The 27,175-nt window shown below is 40.8% G+C and overlaps 1 protein-coding gene across 2 annotated transcripts in view; it reads left to right on the top strand.

Moving 5' to 3' along the window:
- The window catches only part of LOC126483929 (solute carrier family 35 member F5), a 176,687-nt gene that overhangs the window by 84,231 nt on the left and 65,281 nt on the right, over positions 1 to 27,175 (top strand). For both annotated transcript variants that reach the window (XM_050107206.1, XM_050107205.1), the window contains one exon: positions 12,032 to 12,184. In XM_050107206.1, coding sequence (XP_049963163.1) covers positions 12,032 to 12,184 — 153 coding nt within the window. The remainder of the gene's footprint in view (positions 1 to 12,031; positions 12,185 to 27,175) is intronic.

Below are 27,175 nucleotides of genomic sequence, written 5' to 3'. Positions count from 1 at the left end.
ACACGCACGGCACAGCGGACACACCAGGAACCGCGGTGTTGGCCGTCGAATGGCGCTAGCTGCGCAGCATTTGTGCACCGCCGCCGTCAGTGTCAGCCAGTTTGCCGTGGCATACGGAGCTCCATCGCAGTCTTTAACACTGGTAGCATGCCGCGACAGCGTGGACGTGAACCGTATGTGCAGTTGACGGACTTTGAGCGAGGGCGTATAGTGGGCATGCGGGAGGCCGGGTGGACGTACCGCCGAATTGCTCAACACGTGGGGCGTGAGGTCTCCAGAGTACATCGATGTTGTCGTCAGTGGTCGGCGGAAGGTGCACGTGCCCGTCGACCTGGGACCGGACCGCAGCGACGCACGGATGCACGCCAAGACCGTAGGATCCTACGCAGTGCCGTAGGGGACCGCACCGCCACTTCCCAGCAAATTAGGGACACTGTTGCTCCTGGGGTATCGGCAAGGACCATTCGCAACCGTCTCCATGAAGCTGGGCTACGGTCCCGCACACCGTTAGGCCGTCTTCCGCTCACGCCCCAACATCGTGCAGCCCGCCTCCAGTGGTGTCGCGACAGGCGTGAATGGAGGGACGAATGGAGACGTGTCGTCTTCAGCGATGATGGTCGTATGCGTGTTTGGCGCCGTGCAGGTGAGCGCCACAATCAGGACTGCATACGACCGAGGCATACAGGGCCAACACCCGGCATCATGGCGTGGGGAGCGATCTCCTACACTGGCCGTACACCACTGGTGATCGTCGAGGGGACACTGAATAGTGCACGGTACATCCAAACAGTCATCGAACCCATCGTTCTACCATTCCTAGACCGGCAAGGGAACTTGCTGTTCCAACAGGACAATGCACGTCCGCATGTATCCCGTGCCACCCAACGTGCTCTAGAAGGTGTAAGTCAACTACCCTGGCCAGCAAGATCTCCGGATCTGTCCCCCATTGAGCATGTTTGGGACTGGATGAAGCGTCGTCTCACGCGGTCTGCACGTCCAGCACGAACGCTGGTCCAACTGAGGCGCCAGGTGGAAATGGCATGGCAAGCCGTTCCACAGGACTACATCCAGCATCTCTACGATCGTCTCCATGGGAGAATAGCAGCCTGCATTGCTGCGAAAGGTGGATATACACTGTACTAACGCCGACATTGGATATACACTGTACTAACGCCGACATTGTGCATGCTCTGTTGCCTGTGTCTATGTGCCTGTGGTTCTGTCAGTGTGATCATGTGATGTATCTGACCCCAGGAATGTGTCAATAAAGTTTCCCCTTCCTGGGACAATGAATTCACGGTGTTCTTATTTTAATTTCCAGGAGTGTATAAGAATTCCTAAAAAATTGGCAGCTCTTTCTGAATACATCAGAACTGTTAAAAGACAAGGGACTATGGAGCCTCAAGAATTCAATGAAGTTCGTTGAGTGAGACTTGCTTTGGCTCAGGAACATCAGGGTTTAACTTGCTCTTTGGAAACTCCTTCCAAACATAGGACGTGATGTAACTCCAATCGAGTGTGCCATGCATTATGTTGCTCCTGAAAACCTTCACTCACAGAGTTCTACAATGGAACATCATAAAATCAGAACTTTTGATAGGAAGTACCACATGCGAGTGCTTTTTTATATGCCTCGAATTTCACATATTCCTATCAGTTTACCATTTCACTTTAAAAGTGTACAGTTCCCAGTGAATTTATGTTATGCCATGATCAGAAACAAAGCACAAGGCCAGATGCTGCTTGTTGTGTGTGTGGACCTTAGTGTCAGATGCTTTTTGCTCTCTTGCATTTTAGTGAAGCAGACAAGCTCTTCATTCATGTCCCCAATCATACTACTTCAAATATTGTATACAAAGAAGCTTCATAAGATGGCTGCTAGTGATAAGAGTAAATCGTGTCTTAAGTGCAGTAAATTAATAAAAAACACGGAAATATTCGTGATCTGTGGATTATGGTGTAGAAAACAGTTTCACAGTGATTGTCTTGGTCTAAGCAACAGTGAAATACGTCTCGTTAGAAATTCGAAAGAGCGAATTAAGTTTTGTTGTGAAGCATGCGAGTCTTCCTTACATGTTCAGCTGATGATAGAGGTAGGAACTACAACGGATTGGGAAGCTGTACAATATTTAAGGGAAAGCGCGTCAAGTGCAGAAGCGAGTAATGTTAATCAGACAAAAAGCTACAGCCACATTGTAAAAAATAGTGTTTGTAATAACGGTAAAGGAGAAATCGAAAAGTTAAATGAACGATTAAAAAGTCTTCAGCTAGTTGCTGATATACTGAGACGAGATATCACTAAACTTGAGAATGAAAACAGTGAGTTAAAAACATTGGTTGCGAGCAGTAAACGCCAAAAGAGCATAAACAAGTTAAACATGCATTCCAGTGAAAGTAATGGTCAAAATTGCATAAATAGGCCAAACTCAAATGCCAGTGAGAGTAATGGTCAAAACTGCGTAAATAGGCCTAACTCAAATGCCCTTCAAAGTGAGAACAGTGGCCTAAAGTGTGTAAACAATTCAAAAACTATTTCTCGTGTAATGCCAAACAAAGTGACTAAAAAAGTGCCTTGCTCACAACAAAATACATGGAATAAACCTAATCTCGTGTGCACAAACAAGTTCAGTGTTTTATCAGAAAGCAGCAGGAACTCCATAAACATTGAAAGTGAACAAGCCACCCAACGTGAAGATAAAAACATTGTAAGGAGCTGCAAAAACATCGCCAACATCCAGAAACAGCGAACAAAGAAACACAATGTGCTTTTTCTAGCGGACAGCCACGGAAGAAAGCTAGCAAATATTCTACAGGATGTGAATATGGATCTTCGTGCAACTGGCATTGTAAAACCTGGTGCGAGGACAGAAAATATTGTTGAAGGCATATCAGAATACAAGAATACAACAAGGGACAGTGACTTTGTTGTTTGTGTGACTGGTGCAAATGATGTAGCACATAATGAAGCCAAAAATTGTATAACAGGTTTGAAATTTTTGTTAGATGTAAGTAAGGTGGAAAACACTATTGTTGTGACGATACCTCATAAACATGACTTGATCTATAAATCGTGTGTTAACAAAGAGATTCGTAAAACAAAAATTAAAATCAAACAACTATGTTCCATTTATGCTAAATGCAATGTAGTGGATATTAGCACACTTGAAAGAAATATGCACACTGAACATGGTGAGCATCTAAATTACCATGGGAAAACATTTTTGTGTCAGGAGATAAACCAAGTTGTAAATGAAATATGAGCACGCAGCAGCCTTGTCTTAAAAGACAGTCCCACAGAGCATGACTGTACACCTCCTTTTTTTTTTTTTAGAGAAAATGACATTACAGACGAAGGAAAGTTAGAAACCACATTAAGTGGAAACTGCAGCAGTCTAATTCATTCAGATAATTGTGAAACCTTAGAATATGTAGCGAAAACAAATGAATACAGAAGGTTCTGTGAAAGTAGAATACCATTATGTAGCAGTGGCAGTTCCTCCTCCTTCATATAAATGTACAATCTCTTAAGTGTAAAATCAATGAATTGCAATACTGGCTCGATAAAATCAACTGCAGTGTTCTATGCATCAATGAACACTGGATGAAAGACACTGAAATAGACTTGTGTGTTCCTCTTGGATATTCGTTAGTTACAAGCTACTGCAGAGAAAGTATTACACATGGTGGGGCCTCAATATATGTCAAAACTGACCTTGAATTGCATTACTGAGTTATAGACCTTAGTAGAATATGCCTTGAAGTTACAATAGAAGTAGCCGGTGTGGTAATGCATGAACAGAAAACTGTAATTGTCTCAATTTATTGAATCCCAGGCTCTGATGAGATAGTATTTATAGAAAAAAATTAATACTTTAATATTGTTGTTGTCAAAATATAAACAGCATAGAATTGTAATTGTAGGTGATATTAACATAGATATAAGGGCAAAGAGAAAAAATGTAATTCGTATGATTAACACTCTGGAGTCATTAAACTATTACTGTCTCAATGAAAAACCCACTAGACTGAACACATGCCTTGATAACATAATTAGCAATGTACAAAGAGACTCCATACAATGTGATGTGATAGAATTAGGAATATCAGATCATGCAGAGCTATGGCTTCAAATAGAAAAGTCAGCCTTCAGTTCTACAGAGAGAGAAGTGACATATAGAATTCTTGGTGAATCCAATGTAAACAAAATGATAAACCAGTTAAAAGAAATGGATTGGACTCATGTAATGGATAACAAGAAAACGATTAATAAATGTTTTTCCATTTTTCTGACAGAGATCAAGCATATAGTAGAAATGACATGCTCCTTGGTAACCAAAAGGTACCAGAGTAATATTACTCATAAGCAGCAAAATATTAACAAGTGGTATACCCCACAACTTAACAAACTCAGAATACTACTGATGATTATGAAAGACAAATCTCATAACAGTGATAGGGACAAGGAAAATTACACTAAAATGAGAAACCTTTACAGATTAGAAATAAAAAATGCTAAGTGCTGTGCAAGTGATGAACATATTTTAAATTCTAAAAATAAATGTAAAGCTGCCTGGACTGTCATTAAAAGGGAAATAAATAATACCAATAAAGAAAGGAGTATCCCTATTGACTGCAATATTCTCAATGGATATTTTGTAAATAGCGTCACCACCCCACCCCACCCATCAATTCTGCCTCTGGTGCAGAAGCATTGCTCACTTGTGCAAAACAGACAAGGAGTGAGAAGTTCACTTGGACCCGAATCACATTAAATGATATTCATAAGTCAATAAACAAATTAAGTAATTCCAAAACAGAAGATTATTATGGACTCAGTAATCTCATCATTAAATGTATAGCAAAAGAAATTGAAATGCCACTTCTCTCACTATCAAACAGAGTACTTGATGAAGGAATATTCCCCGACTGTCTTAAGCTCACAGTTACATTGCCTGTGTATAAAAAAGGTGAAAGAAACCTCACAAATAACTACAGACCCATTTCAATAGTACCAATCATATCCAAGTTAGTAGAAAATTGTGTGCATAAGCAGATATACAGGTATTTTGAAACCAACAAAATTTTAAATGAACAACAATTTGGCTTCAGGTCACACCTGTCAACTGTAAAAGCAGTAGAAGCTTTGGTAAGCAATGTTTATGAAGGGTATGAAAAAAGGGTATCAATGTCTGGAACACTTATTGACCTAAGTAAAGCTTTTGACTCGGTGTCACATGACATACTCATCAAAAAGTTAAAATACTATGGCATTGAAGATGACACACTCTGACTATTCAGATCTTATCCAAGCAATAGGTTACAACTTGTATATGCAAATAAGAAGAGGTCAGAAATACTCCCTATAGAAAGAGGAATACCCCAAGGCTCTGTTCTTGGACCTTTTCTGTTCATTGTCTATGTTAATGACTTCTCGAATTACGAGGGCAGTTCAATAAGTAATGCAACACATTTTTTTTCTGAAACAGGGGTTGTTTTATTCAGCATTGAAATACACCAGGTTATTCCCCAATCTTTTAGCTACACAACACTATTTTTCAACGTAATCTCCATTCAATGCTACGGCCTTACGCCACCTTGAAATGAGGGCCTGTATGCCTGCACGGTACCATTCCACTGGTCGATGTCGGAGCCAACGTCGTACTGCATCAATAACTTCTTCATCAATGGCGTAGTGCCTCCCACGGATTGCGTCCTTCATTGGGCCAAACATGTGGAAATCCGACGGTGCGAGATCGGGGCTGTAGGGTGCATGAGGAAGAACAGTCCACTGAAGTTTTGTGAGCTCCTCTCGGGTGCGAAGACTTGTGTGAGGTCTTGCGTTGTCATGAAGAAGGAGAAGTTCGTTCAGATTTTTGTGCCTACGAACATGCTGAAGTCGTTTCTTCAATTTCTGAAGAGTAGCACAATACACTTCAGAGTTGATCGTTTGACCATGGGGAAGGACATCGAACAGAATAACCCCTTCAGCGTCCCAGAAGACTGTAACCATGACTTTACCAGCTGAGGGTATGGCCTTAAACTTTTTCTTGGGAGGGGAGTGGGAGTGGCGCCACTCCATTGATTGCCGTTTTGTTTCAGGTTCGAAGTGATGAACCCGTGTTTCATCGCCTGTAACAATCTTTGACAAGAAATTGTCACCCGCAGCCACATGACGAGCAAGCAATTCCGCACAGATGGTTCTGCTTTGCTCTTTATGGTGTTCGGTTAGGCAACGAGGGACCTAGCGGGAAGAAACCTTTGAATATCCCAACTGGTGAACAATTGTGACAGCACTACCAACAGAGATGTCAAGTTGAGCACTGAGTTGTTTGATGGTGATCCGTCGATCATCTCGACCGAGTGTGTTCGCACGCTCTGCCATTGCAGGAGTCACAGCTGTGCACGGCCGGCCCGCACGCGGGAGATCAGACAGTCTTGCTTGACCTTGCGGCGATGATGACACACGCTTTGCCCAACGACTCACCGTGCTTTTGTCCACTGCCAGATCACCGTAGACATTCTGCAAGCGCCTATGAATATCTGAGATGCCCTGGTTTTCCGCCAAAAGAAACTCGATCACTGCCCGTTGTTTGCAACGCACATCCGTTACAGACGCCATTTTAACAGCTCCGTACAGCGCTGCCACCTGTCGGAAGTCAATGAAACTATACGAGACGAAGCGGGAATGTTTGAAAATATTCCACAAGAAATTTCTGGTTTTTTCAACCAAAATTGGCCGAGAAAAAAAATGTGTTGCATTACTTATTGAACTGCCCTCGTACATGCCGTGTAAGAACATACTATATGCTGACGATATGACATTAATAAGTACAGGAGAGAACTACAGAGTGTACTGGACAAAAATAGAGAAATGATGCAAATGGCTAATTACTGGTGTCAGGCTAACCAGCTGTGCATAAATCAAACAAAAACAGAAGAAATAATATTTAATCTCAAAGTAACTAAAAATGAAAACAAAACAGTGAAATTACTTGGACTAATCATAGACCAAAAGCTCTCATGGGAAGGACACACCAATTATCTATGTAGTAAACTAGCACGAGTACTTTTCTTATTGTATAAATTAAGAAACAGTGTGAGCAAGCAATTGCTACTCCACTCATACTATGCTTTTTTTCATTCCCAACTGCAATATGGAATATTGCTTTGGGGTAACTCCCCAGGGGCTGAATGTATTTTCAGATGGCAGAAGAAAGCAATCAGGTGCATGGAGGAGTTAGCACCCAGAGAGTCCTGCAGAAATTATTTTAAATCTCTTGGCGTAATGACAGTGCCAAGCATGTACATATATAACTGTTTAATATATGCCAGAGAAAATGTGAAAAAATTGAACATGAGATGTGATGTGCATGCACACAGTACAAGAAACAGTCACCTGCTGGACTTGCCTTCCACAAGACTTGCTGTAGTCCATAATAACTATAAGTATTTAAGCATAACATTTTTCAATACGTTACCATGCTCAGCTCGTACAGTACCACTAAATAAATATAAGAATACATTGCAAACCTGGCTAAAAAACAACGAATTCTATACAACTGAAGACTTCTTAGAAACTAATCATCAAAATATATGTTTTACCTAAGTTATGAAGAAAATGTTGTGATATTATATAAGCTAGTTATTTACTGTGATTCTTTTCTTATGTGTGTATTTAACTACCGTATAAAACATTGTTTTACATAATGCTGAAGAAAAGGTCTTTAGTTCCTTTTCTCCCCTTTCTGCAACTATTTGAATATCGTACTGAAACTAAAACCCTCTGTAATCTTTGACGAAGCCAATTGTATGAAAAATACTGAAAGGCTAATAAAAATATTCTATTCTATTCTTTTCTATTAATAAGTATAAAATAAATGCCACATGTTCCAAGTCTCAGGCACAGCTATCAATAAATACCTGGACAACACCAGGTTTCTCAGCTAGTACTGTAATGTTTGCTGACAGTTTAAATAGTCTTAAACAAATTGTATCATGACTTGATGAAGGTAGTAAGCATTATGGCCATGGAATCAACATAAATAAAACAAATTAATGGTCATCAGCAAGAAAGATGTACCAAACTGTCCTCTAAACATTAAGGGTAAATTTGTTGAACAATTAGACATATATAAGTGACTGGGAACTAATATTTATAACTAACAGGATAAATAGCAAAAAATTGGTCGCTATTGAGAAAGCCAGAGCTGCATTTTGTAAAATGACTAATGTGTTGAAGTGCCATCACCTATTAGTAGAAAAAAAAATTAAGTTTTGTACATTGCTACATACTTCCCATTTTTCCTGAGCAGCCGAGATGTTGACTAAGACCAAGACGATGGGCAAACGACTTGAGACAGTTGAGGTGCAGCAGTACAGGAGAATGCTAAAGTGCAATGGATAATAAAATTACTAACAATGGTGTTCTCAGCCAAATGAAGAAAGAAAAAGAAGTTCTAACCATAATAAAATGCAGAAAATAGCAATATTTCTGCCATTCTACAAGGAAAGACACTCTGATATAAACTGCTGCAGAACATTCCTCAAGGAAAGGTACTTGGTAAAAGGAATGGGGAAGAAGAAGAAGAAGAAGAAGAAGAAGAGATGATGATGATGGTGATGGTGAACACTGTGAGAAACTGTATGATGTTGTTGTTGTTGGTGGTGGTGGTGAAACTGATATCCATTTTTTCATAGTGCTAGCTGTTTCATAAACATCTTACTGAAAGGTTAATGGGGCATGATGTGTAAATTTCATGCTATGACAGCGGGATATTGTATGAGTATGTTTTAATTATTTCGGAGAAATGCTGCCTTGCAGGCATGTACTGCTGTTGTTTTAATGTGTCTTCAGACTTGCATCTGAGCGTCGCAGTGTTTCAAAATAAATGTTATACACATAATATTTCTGTAAATTGTTAAGATCGTATGTTGCCTCTTTTTGTGGTGCTATTCATGTCTTGCTCCACCATAGGGTAACTTTTGGCAAACATTATTTTTGAGTGCCACAGAAGCAAATATTTGAGCTTCACCAGGATCAGTACAGGTGCTATTCTCCTGACTTTGTGCACAAGCAAATTGCTACTGTTAACTGATTCATGTAGAATGTAGGTGGTGAAGTCCATTGCAATTGGTAATATTAACTCTTGCTTAAGTTTTGCTGTATCCTTTTATGTAAATGTTTGCTTGTTCCGTCCTTTATATTTTAAAATTGAAGAAGAAATTATCCTCATGAAAAACCGTCACTTATGTCTCCTTTTGTAGCATACAATTGACTTACTGGCTTGGAAACAATTAGTTTAATATGATGCTATAATTTATGGGCAAGACAGTAACCCAACAGGTGCATAGGATAGAAAGATGGCAGAAGTTAGCTTGTTCTGGCTGCAGTCAGGGGTAACTGTGCAAGGTGTACAATGATGCGGTGGAGTGGATTTGGAGGGGAAGATAAAACAGATGAAGGGGGTCCTGTGGGGAAGAGGTTGTGGGTGTAGCACGAGTGAAGTTATGATCCGGGGTGGATTAGGGTCCAGAGGCAGTGGAGATTGAGGCCTGGAGGATTACAGGATTGAAGAATGTGTTTCAAGGACATCTCCCATGTAGGTAATTCAGAAAAGTTGATGTTGTGGAGGAAGCTCGAGCTGGCACAGACTTTGAAACAGCCATGGAAGTTGAGTATGTTGTTCTCGGCAGCATCTGGGTGACCAACTCTGGTCTTGGCCATGCCATATGTCAGCTCTGCTATAACTTCTGCACAGCAATTTATGTTGGTATGGCCATTAACCTGCTGGCCACTCAAATTAATGGCCCATCACTGAACTGTGACCAAGAGCGGAACTGACCACCCAGTGGCAGAAGAAGCCATAGACCACAGCACACTGGACTCCCATTTGGGAGGACGACGGTTCAATCCTGCATCCGGCCATCCTGATTTAGGTTTTCCGTGATTTCCCAAAATCGCTCCAGGCAAATGCCGGGATGGTTCCACTGAAAGGGCACGACCGACTTCCTTCCCTTATCCGATGAGACCGATGACCTCGCTGTTTGGTCTCTTTCCCCAAAACCAACCAACCTTAGACCACAGCATGCTCTATTTCAATGGCTGCTTCACAACCCATGCCATCTCGATCCTTTCCCCCAATCCCATGAATAACATAGAATTGAGTTGCCCTTGTGACACATTCTTTGTTCCCATTCTTCTTCTGTCCTCGGTTTCCATTAGTTTGCGCCTCACACTCACTTTCATCTTGGCCCAGGATCATAACTTCAGACATCCTGTATCCACCCTCTCTTCCTCACAGTTTCCCCTTCTTCCGTTTTATCTTCCCCTCCGAACTGTGCTGCGTTCTCCTCTCTCTGCCTATGTCCGGGACGGACAGCTCACCAGTGCCTCACTCCTGTCCCCTGTACCAAGCTGCTCTCCTTCCCAGCCACCAGCTGTCTTTCCTCAGTGCTCCCTGGCACATTTCTGCCCTCACTCACTCCAATCAATACAAAAGTTCATTCCAGTCGATGTACAGTGCCAGTGCGATGTAATCAGTAGGACAATGTCATTGCACAGGTGTGTGTGTGTGTGTGTGTGTGTGTGTGTGTGTGTGTGTGAGCGAGCGTGCTCACGCGCCTTCCTTTCAGTGACTTAGCGTCTCTTCTATTAATCCTTAAATTATTTAATGTTATTAGAATATTTTAATCCTGCCACAATAACTGAGCAAGAAATGTGTAATACACATGAAATCATTTCAAATATGAAATTTTTGTATTATGTTTTGTTAATGAGATAGTAGTTTAGGTGACTGGAATCATGTTTGTTCTATAAAGAATCCGTGCATAACTTTTATACCTTTCATAACAATTTCTGCACCTTTGGTTTCTCCAGTACCAGGTTTTGGAGCAATTCCCTGCTCTGTACATGCATAACCAGTACATATTACACAACTTTCTTCCTATTTCCCTTTTTCCTGATAAAGACACTTCAAATCTTGAAAGCTAGGTATTTGTCCACATTTGTAATTATTTTCATTGTATTGGCCAACTAGGTTAACTTGACAGCTTCAGTTCCTTTACATTTCTTGTTGATTCCCTTTTCTCCATTACTTCATCTTCTTTTCATGTTGCTTTTCCTTTCTTTCCTGGAAGTTGTTTCTGATTTTATTTTTCCTGCCTTAGTAGCCTTCTAAATTGAGTACATTAGTTATGAAACAGTTTGTCTCTTGTTTCTGATTCTTTGATGTTGTTTCTATCCTGTTCTTTTCTTATTTCTGTGTTAGAGACTGTTCGTGATTTCTTTTTGCAGAAAAACGGGAATACAGACTTGACATGCATATAAAATTTCTGGGCTTGTGACTGTAATGTAATATTTTAGCTTTATACCTATAAGGATGCATCTCTTGCCACAAATGTTTGTAGTTAAACTGTACACTCTTTCCATTTTATTAATCCTTCTATTCCTTGGAGATTTTTAAAATCCACTCTGCTGTATGTTTTATCCAAAATATTTATATTTATTAACCCTTTCTGTTTCATGCACTGGTGTTTCTACATATTTTGGGCATCTCTCACATTTGCCATGAATTAGTTTTTTTTCCCAGATGAAAATTGAAGACCAGTTATGTTTGTTCTTTCCCCTTAAAAACCACTACAGGTTTCAGAACTGTTATCTTCCTTTGTCAAGGAGAAAAGTGGGATATCACTCAGACCTCAGGTTAAGAGTGAGGATAAAGGGAGTCAAACATTTTGTTCTCCTTTTTAAATGTGTATCAGCATTGCTTGGAGTGTAAGTACTGTCATCCATTCTATCTGCATCTAATTTTACATTTTTCACCAGTGAACAATCCTTTCAATACCTTCAATACATTAGGTACTGTGTTTATAAGAGGCTACGAATTACATTGTTTTTATCTGTACATGTCAGCCATGTTCCAATGGTTCATTTTCTAGTGCTTAGTGAGTACACACTCTTCTGCCATCCAAAATATTCACAGGATTTATTGAAACTCTCAGTCAAAGTCTAAATAATTCTCACCACTTTTAGGTGCGCCATATGTCAGAGACAGATGCCACCGAAGCACTGTTGGCAAGGCTGTCATACCAGGCAAGTGTACGTGCTGGAGAAGCTGCTCGGCGAGCTGCCAGTAAGTTGCCGTTGCAGCGCGTCGCCAAAGTTGCTCTGATGTTTTGCCTCCTGGTAAGCAGTGATTTGTGTCACTTCAGTGTTTCTCTGGAAGATCACTCTGTCAAATTGTAAAATGTAAGAGGTGGTACGTGTAATATTATTGTGCATTATGTAGAATTCCATCACTTCTTGACACAAATGTAATTAACTAAATCTGATTAGTGATGAAGTAATTAGTATGTTGTGTAACTCTTGGTTTGAAGAAGAGCCTCAAAGCAAATGAAATGAATCAAACGTTGCAAGGATATGGTGCTGTAGATTAAACCAGTTCCTCTTTTAGATCACTCCTGGTTAATTGCTTTCTTGCACATACAATATCTATGTAAACTGTGCCCCCAGCAGTATTAGTGTTTAAGTCACTGTTAGTGTTCCTGCTGTACCTTTACAAAATCGAGTTACGTAATATTTACTTTCAGGTTTATAGATTAATAAAATAATTCTCACAGGTAAATAATACATTCGATTCTCTATACCGTATTAACAGTTTATCATCACTAGCATTGTTTTATATTTGTACATACTGTCAAGTTCTGTTGGTTGACTGGATTTTTTTATCTTAATGTATGATGATAATGATTTAATACCAGTGGACAGAATTAAGTGACAATGTAAATAACAATAACAACAACTATATAAGGAAAAGGTAGATTGATACTGCAAAGATGACACATTGAGTTACAGACAGGTACAAAGAAAAGATTAGTACATGTTTAGCTTTTGGTCACAGCCTTAGTCAGAAAAGGAAACACACTCACATTCATTCACACAAGCAAGCACACATCATGCACACATGACCCCAATCTGTGACACCTTTGATCTAATGCTGTTGTCACATTGAACGGAAGCAGTGATCTGGAGGGGGTGGGAAAGAGGAAGGGATAGTGGGGCACATGTGGGGGAGAGAAGAGCATTATCTGGCAGAGCATGCAGGGGCTAGAAGGAGGCATGATAAGACTGCCACCAGGCACATCATTCGGTGGCTATGGAGCAGGGTGGTTGGAAAAGGGGAATGGGGCGTGGAAAAGGAGAGGAGCAGGGAAGGGAAAGATGGCTGTGTGTATTTGCAGAGGGTGGCACAAAAAGAGAGTGAGAGGATGTGAGTAGGGAGGAAGTGATAAGACCGAGGGGACCCAGACTGTTGGGTGGAGGGTGTGGGGACAGTAGGTTACCTTAGGTTGAGGCTGGGGTGATCTTGGGAATGAAGAATGTGTTATAAGGTTAACTCACATCTGCACAGTTCAGAAAAGATGGCGATGCAGTGGAGGGTTCAGATGGCCCAGATTGTGAAGCAGCCACTGAAATCAAGCATGTTATGTTCAGCTGCATATTGTGCTACATAGTGGCCTACTTTGCTCTTGGCCACAGCTTTTCAGTGGCCATTCATCCTGATGAACAATTGATTGGCATTTATACCAATATATAAAGCTGTGCAGTGATTGCAGAAGAGCTGGTATACGACATGTCTGTTTTCACAGTTGACCTGGCCTCTGCTGGGTGAATAAAATAAAATAATAAACTTAATGAGTACACATCACAGAAAATCATGATAATGTAGGAATATTCACCTCTGGGATAAATACCAGTTGCTCACACTGTTGACTTTTTTCCCCTTTTTTTTCCTAAAAATGTAGGTTTGTTTAGTATTTTATGATAGAGAAGGAAGAAAAGTCCCAGACTGAGTAAACTACTATCATTAAAAATTATTCATAACTATTTATAGTCAAAAACTGTCACTCATTACTACAGTAAATTTGCATCTGTAGTACTCTCTTGATAACACTACCTCAGAAATTCAAATCCTAATTTCGTTCATATTCCATTTTGGTCCATCTTATAGTCAGACACATCAGTTTCCTGCTTTGCAAAATAAATAGTATTTATAAGAACAGAAGCATACCATATTGTAAAATTTTCTTCTTCAGTTTACTTCAGTTGTAATTTCCAGTGCAGACGATCAATACTGATGAAACTGCAAAAAGGTGGGAATTTAAGGAGATGGGACCTGGATAAACTGACTAAACCAGAGGTTGTACAGAGTTTCAGGGAGAGCATAAGGGAACAAATAGCAGGAATGGGGGAAAGAAATACCGTAGAAGAAGAATGGGTAGCTTTGAGGGATGAAGTAGTGAAGGCAGCAGAGGATCAAGTAGGTAAAAAGACGAGGGCTAGTAGAAATCCTTGGGTAACAGAAGAAATATTGAATTTAATTGATGAAAGGAGAAAATATAAAAATGCAGTAAATGAAGCAGGCAAAAAGGAATACAAACGTCTAAAAAATGAGATCGACAGGAAGTGCAAAATGGCTAAGCAGGGATGGCTAGAGGGTAAATGTAAGAATGTAGAGGCTTAGCTCACTAGGGGTAAGATAGATACTGCCTACAGGAAAATTAAAGAGACCTTTGGAGAAAAGAGAACCATTTGTGTCAATATCAAGAGCTCAGATGGAAACCCAGTTCTAAGCAAAGAAGGGAAAGCAGAAAGATGGAAGGAGTATATAGAGGGTCTATACAAGGGTGATGTACTTGAGGACAATATTATGGAAATGGAAGAGGATGTAGATGAAGATGAAATGGGATATACGATACTGTGTGAAGAGTTTGACAGAGCACTGAAAGACCTGAGTTGAAACAAGGCCCCGGGAGTAGACAACATTCCATTAGAACTACTGACGGCCTTGGGAGAGCCAGTCCTGACAAAACTCTACCATCTGGTGAGCAAGATGTATGAGACAGGCGAAATACCCTCAGACTTCAAGAAGAACATAATAATTCCAATCCCAAAGAAAGCAGGTGTTGACAGATGTGAAAATTACCGAACTATCAGTTTAATAACTCACGGCTGCAAAATACTAACGCGAATTCTTTACGGACGAATGGAAAAACTAGCAGAAGCTGACCTTGGGGAAGATCAGTTTGGATTCCGTAGAAACATTGGAACACATGAGGCAATACTGACCCTACGACTTATCTTAGAAGCTAGATTAAGGAAAGGCAAACCTACGTTTCTAGCATTTGTAGACTTAGAGAAAGCTTTTGACAATGTTGACTGGAATACTCTCTTTCAAATTCTGAATGTGGCAGGGGTAAAATACAGGGAGCGAAAGGCTATTTACAATTTGTATAGAAACCAAATGGCAATTATAAGAGTTGAGGGGCATGAAAGGGAAGCAGTGGTTGGGAAGGGCGTGAGACAGGGTTGTAGTCTCTCCCCGATGTTATTCAATCTGTATATTGAGCAAGCAGTAAAGGAAACAAAAGAAAAATTCGGAGTAGGTATTAAAATCCATGGAGAAGAAATAAAAACTTTGAGGTTTGCCGATGACATTGTAATTCTGTCAGAGACAGCAAAGGACTTGGAAGAGCAGTTGAACGGAATGGACAGTGTCTTGAAAGGAGGATATAAGATGAACATCAACAAAAGCAAAATGAGAATAATGGAATGTAGTCGAATTAAGTCCAGTGATGCTGTGGGTATTAGATTAGGAAATGAGACACTTAAAGTAGGAAAGGAGTTTTGCTATTTGGGGAGCAAAATAACTGATGATGGTCGAAGTAGAGAGGATATAAAATGTAGACTGGCAATGGCAAGCAAACCGTTTCTGAAGAAGAGAAATTTGTTACCATCGAATATAGATTTAAGTGTCAGGAAGTCGTTTCTGAAAGTATTTGTATGGAGTGTAGCCATGTATGAAAGTGAAACATGGATGATAAATAGTTTAGACAAGAAGAGAATAGAAGCTTTCGAAATGTGGTGCTACAGAAGAGTGCTGAAGATTAGGTGGGTAGATCACATAACTAATGAGGAGGTATTGAATAGAATTGGGGAGAAGAGGAGCTTGTGGCACAACTTGACTAGAAGAAGGGATCGGTTGGTAGGACATGTTCTGAGACATCGAGGGATCACCAATTTAGTATTGGAGGACAGCATGAAGGGTAAAAATCGTAGAGGGAGACCAAGAGATGAATACACCAAGCAGATTCAAAGGATGTAGGTTGCAGTAGATACTGGGAGATGAAGAAGCTTGCACAGGATAGAGTAGCATGGAGAGCTGCATTAAACCAGTCTCAGGACTGAAGACAACAACAACAACACAACGATCAATACACTATAATAGAATGCAAGGTCTTTCAACAGAAAACTGAGTACTTACTACTTTCTTTACATAACATTATAAAATTTGTATTAAAGAATAACAATTTCTTTTAGTTTGTAGATAAAGTAAAGATCAAAAATAAAGATAAAAATAAGATATATTGACAGAGTCGCTGCATCTCCTCTGTCGTGATGGATTGAAATGAGATCCATCCTTCATTAAATCCTCCCCACTCCGCCAAGAGTGCCTTTCCGCCGTCCACCTAACCTTCGTAACCTGTTAGTTCATCCCTATGAAATCCCCAAACCACCTTCCCTACCCTCTGGCTCCTGTCCTTGTAACCGCACCCGATGCAAAACCTGTCCCATGCACCCTCCCACCACCACCTACTCCAGTCCTGTAACCCGGAAGGTGTACACGATCAAAGGCAGAGCCACATGTGAAAGCACCCACATGATTTACCAACTGACCTGCCTACACTGTGATGCATTCTATGTGGGAGTGACCAGCAACAAACTGTCCATTCGCATGAATGGACACAGGCAGACAGTGTTTGTTGGTAATGAGGATCACCCTGTGGCTAAACATGCCTTGGTGCACAGCCAGCACATCTTGGCACAGTGTTACACCGTCCGCGTTATTTGGATACTTCCCACCAACACCAACCTATCCGAACTCCGGAGATGGGAACTTGCCCTTCAGTATATCCTCTCTTCTCGTCATCCGCCAGGCCTCAATCTCTGCTAATTTCAAGTTGCCGCCACTCATACCTCACCTGTCTTTCAACAACTTCTTTGCCTCTACACTTCTGCCTCGACTGTCATCTCTGCCCAAACTCTTTGCCTTTACAAATGTCTGCTTGTGTCTGTATGTGTGGATGGATATGTGCGTGTGTGAGTGTATACCTGTCCGTTTTTTCCCCCTAAGGTAAGTCTTTCCGCTCCCGGGATTGGAATGACTCCTTACCCTCTCCCTTAAAACCCACTTCCTTTCGTCTTCCCCTCTCCTTCCCTCTTTCCTGATGAGGCAACAGTTTGTTGCAAAAGCTTGAATTTTGTGTGTATGTTTGTGTTTGTTTGTGTGTCTATCGACCTGCCAGCGCTTTCGTTCGGTAAGTCACCTCATCTTTGTTTTTATATATAATGTATGTAATTAGACTGAAGAGGAAAAACGAATCATAAAAGGACACTATGTGATCAAAAGTATCCGGGCATCTGACTGAGAATGGCTTACAAGTTTGTGGATGCTGGAATTCAATATGGTGTTGGCCCACCCTTAGCCTTGATGACAGCTTCCAATCTCACAAGCATATGTTCAATCAGGTGCTGAAAGGTTTCTTGGGTAATGGCAGCCCATTCTCACGGAGTGCTGCACTGAGGAAAGATATCAATGTTTGTCGGTGAGGCCTGGCACAAAGTCAGCGTTCCAAAACATCCAAAAGGTGTTCAGTAGGATGCAGGTCAGGACTCTGTGCAGGCCAGTCCATTACAGGGATGTTATTGTCGTGTAACCAGTCCGCCACAGGCCGTGCATTATGAACAGGTGCTCGATTGTGTTGAAAGATGCAATCGCCATCCCCAAATTGCTCTTTATCAGTGGGAAGCAAGAAGGTGTTAAAACATCAATGTAGGCCTCTGCTGTGGTAGTGTCACACAAAAAAACAAAGGGTGCAGGCCTCCTCCATGAAAAACACGACTGCACCATAACACCACCACCTCCAAATTTTACTGTCGTTAGTACACACGCTGGCAGATGAAGTTCACTGGGCATTCACCATACCCACACCCTGCCATCGAATCGCCATAATGTGTACCCTGATTCATCGCTCCACACAACATTTTTCCACTGTTCAATCATCTAATGTTTACGCTCCTTACATCAAGTGATGCATTGTTTGGTATTTGTCGGCATGGTGTGTGGCTTATGAGCAGCCGCTCGACCATGAAATCCAAGTTTTCTCACCAGCTGCCTAGCTGTCATAGTACTTGCAGTGGATCCTGATGCAGTTCGGAATTCCAGTGTGATGGTCTGGATCGATATCTGCCTATTACACATTACGACCCTCTTCAACTGTCAGCAGTCTCTGTCAGTCAATAGACGAGGTTGGCCTGTACGCTTTCGTGCTGTACGTGTCCCTTCACATTTCCACTTCACTATCACCGGTGGACCTAGGGACGTTTGGTAGTGTGGAAATCTCTCATACAGATGTATCACACAAGTGACATCCAATCATGTGACCACATTTGAAGTCCGTGAGTTCCGCAGAGCGCCCCATTCTACTCTCTCATGATGTCTAATGACTACTGACTGATACGGAGTACCTGGCAGTAGGTGGCAGCACAATGCACCTAATATGAAAAATGTATGTTTTTTGGGAATGTCCGGATACTTTAGATCACATAGTGTAGTATGAATCAGTAATCATTAGCTTTTTCTATCTTAAGCACCCTACAATTTAAGAAAGTTTTACACCAAGTGCATATCGTTTTCATTTACGAGGGTAATCCCAAAAGTAAAGTCTCCTATTTTTTTTATAAGTACATAGACCTGTTTATTTGTACAATGGTTTACATCAGTTTACAGCTTGAACATTTAGCTATTTTTTGACATAATCACCATTTCGGTTGGTGCATTTTTGTAGACGCTGTGGCAGTTTTTGTGTGCCCATGTCATACCAGCTCGCCGCCATGCTATTCAGAAAGTTATGAACATCTTCTTTCACCTTGTCATCGGAGCTGAATTGCAGGGACCGCAATTAACACTGACAGGTACTGTGAGACTCGGAAAAAACTCAAACGGGCATTTCAGAACCGGAGAAGAGGAATGTTGAGCAAGGGCATACACATTCTCCATGACAACGCTCTCCTGCACATCGCTCGGCAAACCGTTGCTCTCCTGCAACAGTTTCAGTGGAACATTATCACCCACGTACCCTATAGTCCTGACGTGGCACCCAGTGACTATCACCTGTTCTCTAGGTTAAAAGAACATTTGCCCAGAAAGCGATTCAGCTCCGATGACGAGGTGAAAGAAGAGGTTCATAACTTTCTGAACAGCTTGGCGGCGAGCTGGTATAACATGGGTATACAAAACTACCACAGCATCTACAAAAATGCATTGACAGAAATGATGATTATGTCAAAAAATAGCTAAATGTTCAAGCTGTAAACTGGTGTAAACCACTGTAGAAATAAACAGGTCTGTGTACTTATAAAAAAATAGAAGACCTTACTTTTGAGATTACCCTCATACAAAGCATCAACAATGGTGGTTGGTGTTATTACTGTTTTGTTACATTTTCAGAGTACTGAATGCAAAATAAATGAAACCACGGTAAAATTTCTATAGAGGCAACTTGTGTGAAGTTTTGCAAAAGTAGAATTAAATGGAAAGAGCACAAATGTAATAAAAGGAAAAGCCAATTCCAAAAAGCTGCAAAATGGCGAAGTGCAACTAAATTTTTCTGACTCCGACCGCTGCTAACAATCAGGGTACAACTTGTCAGCTTCAGAGTGCCTAGAAGGAAGCAATAAACACCAATAATGTTTTGTAAATAGAAGCAAAGTATCCCTGTTTAAAACTCCCTTAAATGGCAGTACATTTGAAGGCATAAAAAACAAATAATATTTGAAAAATGAAGGCAGTCTATGCAAAAGGGCACATGTGTGAAATCAAAATCCTCTGCTGGGACATTCAGTGCCATGTTGTTCCACCCCATGTGTTGTAACATGCTTAAGTGTTCCTTGATGTGGCAAAGAGGTTGAGATGTTGCTGCTCATGCCTGCCTTACTTGTCAATGGCAGCCGTCCTGATGTCATTCAGTACGTGAAAGAAGGATTTCTGCAATGACACATTGCAAGGTTCAACTGGTCCTAAGCATGCTCGGTCTGGCTCATGTAAAACAGATACCATGAGCCATTCAATTTGATTGATTTCAGCCTTCTTCAGGAAGGTGTTCAAAAGGTTTGTGCACCACACTCCTACATTATGGTTCCCAAAGATGAACTGAGTGGCAAAATTTTGACTGTGGGATTGGGTGATAGGTTTGAGCATCCTGACCAAGTATTGCACAGCCCTCGAATTACCTTCGGAAGCTTGTATAATAATTTATTATATCACGATTGCATAGATATATAAAAAATATTCACATAACGTGTTTCAGCAAGCAGTTGCCATCTTCAGACTACTGAATCCACTAAAGAGCTTTGTACAGATATACAAGGTGTGTTTGGAAAGTTTTAAGAATGAGCCTGTAATTGTACAATGGAGGTACTTACATGCTACTTTGATGCATTTCCATCAAAATAGTTCCCTTCTGACTGAACACACTGACTCCAGTGGTGTTTCCACTTTTGCTAACATTCCTCGAAATGTTTTTTCTGAAGTGTGTTATGGACGCTCTCCATATTTGCCTGGACGTCGTCAACTGAGTCAAATCACTTCCCTTTCAGTGTAAATTCCAGTTTAGGTAGAAGTCCGCAGGGGCCAAATCAGGGGAATATGGAAGCACGGGAATTTTGAATTTGGTCAAAAATTCAACACTGGAGAAGGCACGATGAGCCAGAGAATTGTCATGGTGTAGCACCCAACTCCTGTCTCAAGGACACATTTGTAGTATTCCTGGTTAATTTACTGTCCTCCACGGGTAAATTCATGATGCACAATACCGTTAGAATAGAAACAAAATCACCAACATTCTCTTCACCTTCGACCAACTTTGCCGTGCTTTTTTTTGATCATGGTGAACCTGGAGTCTTCCACGGCGAAGACTGCACTTTGGTTTCAGGATCATATCCATATACCCATGATTTGTCACCTGTAATTACCCTATTCAACAAATCTGGGTCATTTTTAGTCTGATTAATCAGTTCTTGGCACACTTCAAGTCGGTATTGTCTCTGGTCACTTGACAACACTTTTGGAATGAATTTTGCGGACACTTGATGCTTGTTCAGATCTTCAGTTAAAATAGACTGAACAACATAGAAACTTAAATTAAGTTTATCAGCCACCTCTCTAATTGTAAGTCTACGATCAGAGCACACTAAGTCGCGAACTTTCACAACATTTTAATTCGTTTTTGAGGTGGAAGGACAGCCGGACTGTGGTTAATCTTCAAATGATATGAGGCCATTTTTAAATCTGTTGAACCAGACAAAAACATTTGACTGGCTCATACAATTATGTCCAAAAGCTGTTTTTAGTAGTTCGTAAGTCTCAGAAGCTGATTTCCCGGTTTTAAAACAAAATTTCACACAAACTCGTTGCTCCGTTTTTACGTCCATTTTCACGCAGACAGGATCCGGCATCAAGCCTTAACAGACCCACAATCAACCAGCTGCCAGAATGAACTGAATAAAGGAAACACAGTTTCCTGTCAAGAGGGCGTTCAAGGACAAGGCAATGACTCACTCCCCACCCTCCGTGTACCTGCCCGCCGTACCAGTAAGCAGTAGCGGATCCATTCTTAAAACTTTCCAGTCACACCTCATATAAACAGATAAGAGTAAGGCATGTAATATTTCACTGAACATGGATCACATTGTCATATTATAAAAGCATGAAATTAGAATATTACCCTGTATTATTATATGGGGATACTGGAGGGGGAGGTTGGGGTGAGGGTAGGCAGGCAGGGGATAAGAGGGGAAGGGAGAAAAACATAGGTGAAGCATGAGTATAACAGTGTACTTGTATGTTTACTGTGGTTGATCATGAAAAGCGAGTATTTTAAAAATAATTGCCAAGAATGGAAATTATTAAAGTTATAACACTTGAAATTTTTTTTAAAGGAATTGAAAATTTTAAAACAAAAAAGCATATGCACATCCCAGTCACAGTTTTAAAAACATAAAAAATGTATAGACATTTTTCATTCAAATCAAACTTCCTAGAACTATTCAACAACATTGATAATAACAAGAACCCATTGCAAGTTTGAGAGTGCACTGGATCAAGTGTAGTAATTCTGGGAAAAAAATGCATATGTAGGGCAGACGGGATGAGACTTTGCAACAAGATTTGAAGAACACTCACATCTCCACAGCAATAAGACAATTTCTGTAGCACACTTAGCTAAATGTAAATGCTCTGTTGAATGTGCACAAAAAAATCTTAAAATTTTATGTAGAGCAAATAAGGGGTGGACACTAAATGTATTCTAAGAACAAGAAATTTGCACACACAGTATGCTGTATCCAAAAAAAATGTGCTGAACAATCAGAATGGTTCATCCTGGAGTTCAGTGATCTGATCTTCCAGTGAAAATGAAATGATTGCATGGCATTATTGGTCGGGAGTTCCCATTTGAGGTCGTTCAGCCACGAGTGAAACACATAAGGACATACGTGGTGGGAAGGGGCAGTGGATGTTTGCAGCAAGTACATGAGACGCGGTGACCATGGCAACCTACCACAAGCTGCCAAAAACACAGGAGGACACATAGCGACAGACAGCTGCCAGCAATACAACACTACTGAATGTCTCACTAGAGGGCATTGCTATCCTAATGTCATGTTATTTTACTGTAATTTCATTTTAACTGTTTTAATAACAGTTGTTTGGACTCATTTGATGGTAGATATGGTGTTTCAATTTTTTTTTGACAGTGATCTTTTCATGCTTATTTTTTTCATTAACACTCTCAGTACTGGCCCAATACTGTCCATGTCCACAGAATCCAGGCAATTTTAACTGTGTTCAAAAATTTATGTCGTGGAAAATATCAAACATATAAATACACAATTAACAGTAATTTTAAGTGCATTTTGTCTTCTTTAATGTGCAGCTATGAACAAAATTCTGTCTAGTGTAACGGACAAATTATATTACTAAATGGCATTGTTTTTGTAAAATCAAAAGGGTCACACATTCATATAGGTAGAGTAAATGAGTTCATACGAGGGTGAGTCAAATGAAAACCTTAAATATTTTTTTAAATATTATTTATTGTGTGGAAGTGGTACAAAGCTGTATTACTTTTCAACATAATCTCCCCCACGCTCAATTCAAGTCCTCCAGCGCTTACAAAGTGCATAAATTCCTTTAGAAAGAAATTCTTTTGGTAGTCCACGCAACCACTCATGCACCATGTGGCGTACATCTTCATCAGAACGGAACTTCTTTCCTCCCATTACGTCTTTGAGTAGCCCAAACATACGGAAATCACTTGGGGCAAGGTCTGGTGAGTATAGTGGATGAGGAAGACACTCAAAATGCTGGTCTGTGATTGTTGCATCTATTGTACGGGCAGTGTGGGGCCTTGCATTGTCATGTTGCGAAAGGACACCTTCTGACAGCAATCCATGTTGCTTTGATTTGATTACAGGCCACAGATGATTTTTTTAGGAGATCTGTGTATGATGAACTGGAGACGGTGGTCCCTCTAGGCGTAGAATGCTCCAAAATGACACCTTTTTTGTCCCAAAAGAGAGTCAGCATAACCTTTCCTGCTGATGGTTCTGTTCGAAACTTGTTTGGTTTTGGTGATGAGGAATGGCACCATTCCTTGCTCGCTCTCTTCATTTCCGGTTGGTGGAAGTGAACCCACGTTTTGTCCCCAGTAATGATTCTTGCAAAGAAGCCATCACCTTCTCGTTCAAAGCACTGAAGAAGTTCTTCACAAGCATCAACACGTCGTTCTCTCATTTCAGGAGTCAGCTGCCGTGGCACCCATCTTGCACACATTTTGTGAAACTGGAGCACATTATGCACAATGTGGTGTGCTGATGCATGACTAATCCGTAAACATGCTGCAGTGTCATTCATTGTCACTTGGCGGTTTTCCTTGACTATGGCTTCAACTGCTGCAATGTTCTGTGGAGTCACAACTCGTTGTGCCTGACCTGGACGAGGAGCATCTTCCACTGAAGTCACACCATTTGCGAACTTCCTACTCCATTCGTAGATTTACTGCTGTGACAAACATGCATCACCATACTGAACCTTCATTTGTCGATGAATTTCAATAGGTTTCACACCTTCACTATGCAAAAACCGAATAACAGAACACTGTTCTTCCCTGGTGCAAGTTGCAAGTGGGGTGGCCATCTTTATACTGATACTGCGACGGTATGTGTGCACCTGCACTACGCTGCCACCTACAGGCCATTCTGCACGCTGCTTGTAGCATGCTTACCAACTTACTGGATAACAGTGTGAAATTTCGATTTGTTATTACAAATTTAAGGTTTTCATTTGACTCACCCTCATAAATACATAATGATCAGTGCTGAATATCGTATTTAAACGCATTGGCACTTCCTCCATGGATTGATACTACATTTTCGTATGAAATAGTTTAAAACAGGTTTCCTTACACAATGCCACACAGCATTGTTCGCACTGATATGTGTCTCCCTGTGAGATGCTTTCCCACTTTTTTCATTTGATTTTGAAGAACAAACATACACAGGAGGCATATTTTTGCTTGTGGGTGATAAATATTGCAGGAAATGTTTCTGTGTCAGTCAGCTTACCAGTCTGTTTTATTATTTGGAGCTGTTTGAAAGATTGGCAATGAAATCAGTTATTGTCATATTCTTAGGCTGAAATGAACTGTGTAACAAAAATGCATTCAGTACTTCTAGTAAGAGCAAATAAAAATACAGTTTTTACCACAATTTTGAAGTTCTGTGCCTGAACACATTGTAACTGCAATCACCTTCAAAGACACCTATGTTGTCCAAATCATCTTCACTATCTAGAGCATCAACAATGTTTCCAAAATTCAGCAAATCTGCAATTTTCTCATCAGATAAACCATGACACACCATTTCTCGTACACAGACACCACAGTGACTCATAACAAACGAAACACCACAAAAACAAGTGACACATTTACATCATCTATCCTTGCAGCTAATGTGGTATAAACATCGTATATCAATAGCCAGATGTGCGAAAACAATGCACAGTGCTTTTTAATCAACAAAATATGCTGGCTAGCAGAACCTATGGGCTTGATGCTTTTTGAAGGGAGAGCAGCCCATAGAATCTACGGATTTGGCACCAAGAGTGTTAATGACACGTTTTTATAAAATGTACATTATAATGAGGATGTCGTCATTTAGTTAGACGCATGAAAATACACTGAAGAGCCAAAGAAACTGGTACACCTGCCTAATATCCTGTAGGGCCCCCGCGAGTCCGCAGAAGTGCCGCAACACAGTGTGGTATGGACTTGCCTAATGTCTGAAGTAGTGCTGTAGGGAATTGACATCGTGAATGTTGCAGGGCTATCCATAAATCTGTAAGAGTACGAGGGGGTACATTATGAGGCGTCTCAGATATTCTCAATAATGTCCATGTCTGGGGAGTTTGGTAGGCCAGCAGAAGTGTTTAAACACAGAAGAGTGGTCCTGGAGCCACTCTGTAGCAATTCTGGTTGTGTGGGGTGTCACATTCTCCTGCTGTAATAGCCCAAGTCCATCGGAATGCACAATGGACATGAATGGATGCAGGTGATCCGACAGGATGCTTACGAATGTTTCACCTCTCTCAGACATATTAGGGGTCTCATATCACTCCAACTGTATGTACCCCACACCATTACAGGGCCTCCACCAGCTTGAACAGTCCCCTGCTGACATGCAGGGTCCCTGGATTCAAGAGGTTGTCTCCATACCCGTACCCATACACATCCATCCACTCGATACAATTTCAAACGAGACTCATGTGACCAGGCAACACATTTCCAGCCATCAACAGTCCAATGTCGGTGTTGATGGGCCCAGGCAAGGTGTAAAACTTTGTGTCATGTGGCATGTAGTCATCAAGGGTACACAAGTGGGCCTTCAGCTCCAAAAGTTCATATCAATGATGTTTTGTTGAATGGTCTGTACACTGACCCTTATTGATGGCCCAGCATTGAAATCTGCAGCAATTTGCTGAAAGGCTGTACCTCTGTAAAGTCAGATGATTCCCTTCAGTCATCATTGGTCCCATTCTTGGAGGATCTTTTTCTGGCCATAGCGATGTGAGAGATTTGATATTTTATTGGATTCCTGATATTCATGGTACACTTGTGAAATTGTCATATGGGAAAATCCCCACTTGATTGCTACCTCGGAGATACTGTGTCTCATTGCTCACTTGCCGACTACAACACGACGTTCAACTTTTTTAAATCTTGATAACCTGCCATTGTAGCAGCAGTAACCAGTCTAACAACTGAGCCAGACATTTGTTGTCTTATATAGGTGTTGGTGATCACAGTGCCATATGCTGCCGGTTTAGATATCTCTGTATTTCAATAAGCATGCCTATACCAGTTTCTTTGGTGCTTCAGTGTAGCTTAATATAAGCATTTGTGTTAGTACAACACATTTTTAGAAAATTTGCTTTGAATGTAAAATCAGGTATAAAAATGTCTTTACATTTTATTGTTTTTAAAAAGCAGTTGTGATGTAAAAAATTATTATACATTTACAAGAGTTGCATACTGCCAATTGGCAGTATGTCAGTTTTTAAGAAAACCTGTGGCAATGATGTGTGAGGCTTCTGATATACAGACATGATACTGGTCCAAAATATGGCACTGACCTATCTGCTAAGTGTTTTGACCTGCATGCGTATAATGTGCATTGGTAGCCGGTAAACTTCATCTCCCTCTCTTTGTCTATGATCATCAGACATTGGACAAATACTGCAGTCATTGGGGAAGACAGCCAGATACAGTTGATTCAGTTTTCGTTCCAGGTGTTCTCTTGTGCACATTATTCACTCACCAAGGTGATGAGGGATTTGGAGGATTTCTGGTGTTGTATTAGTAATGGATACCCAGAGGGCAAATTGATCAATTCGATAGCTGCATACATTTGATTGGTCACAATCCTCCCATCTGCCTTGAAAAAGGCAGCACGCAGTTCTGTCGCAGTCTCCTTGGGACTACTATGAGTTGTAGTTCATAG

Source organism: Schistocerca serialis, chromosome 6, assembly GCF_023864345.2.
Source record: "Schistocerca serialis cubense isolate TAMUIC-IGC-003099 chromosome 6, iqSchSeri2.2, whole genome shotgun sequence".
Lineage (NCBI taxonomy): Eukaryota > Metazoa > Arthropoda > Insecta > Orthoptera > Acrididae > Schistocerca > Schistocerca serialis.
Note: the sequence above shows the minus strand (reverse complement) of the source record. Positions and strands in the feature narration are given on the sequence as shown.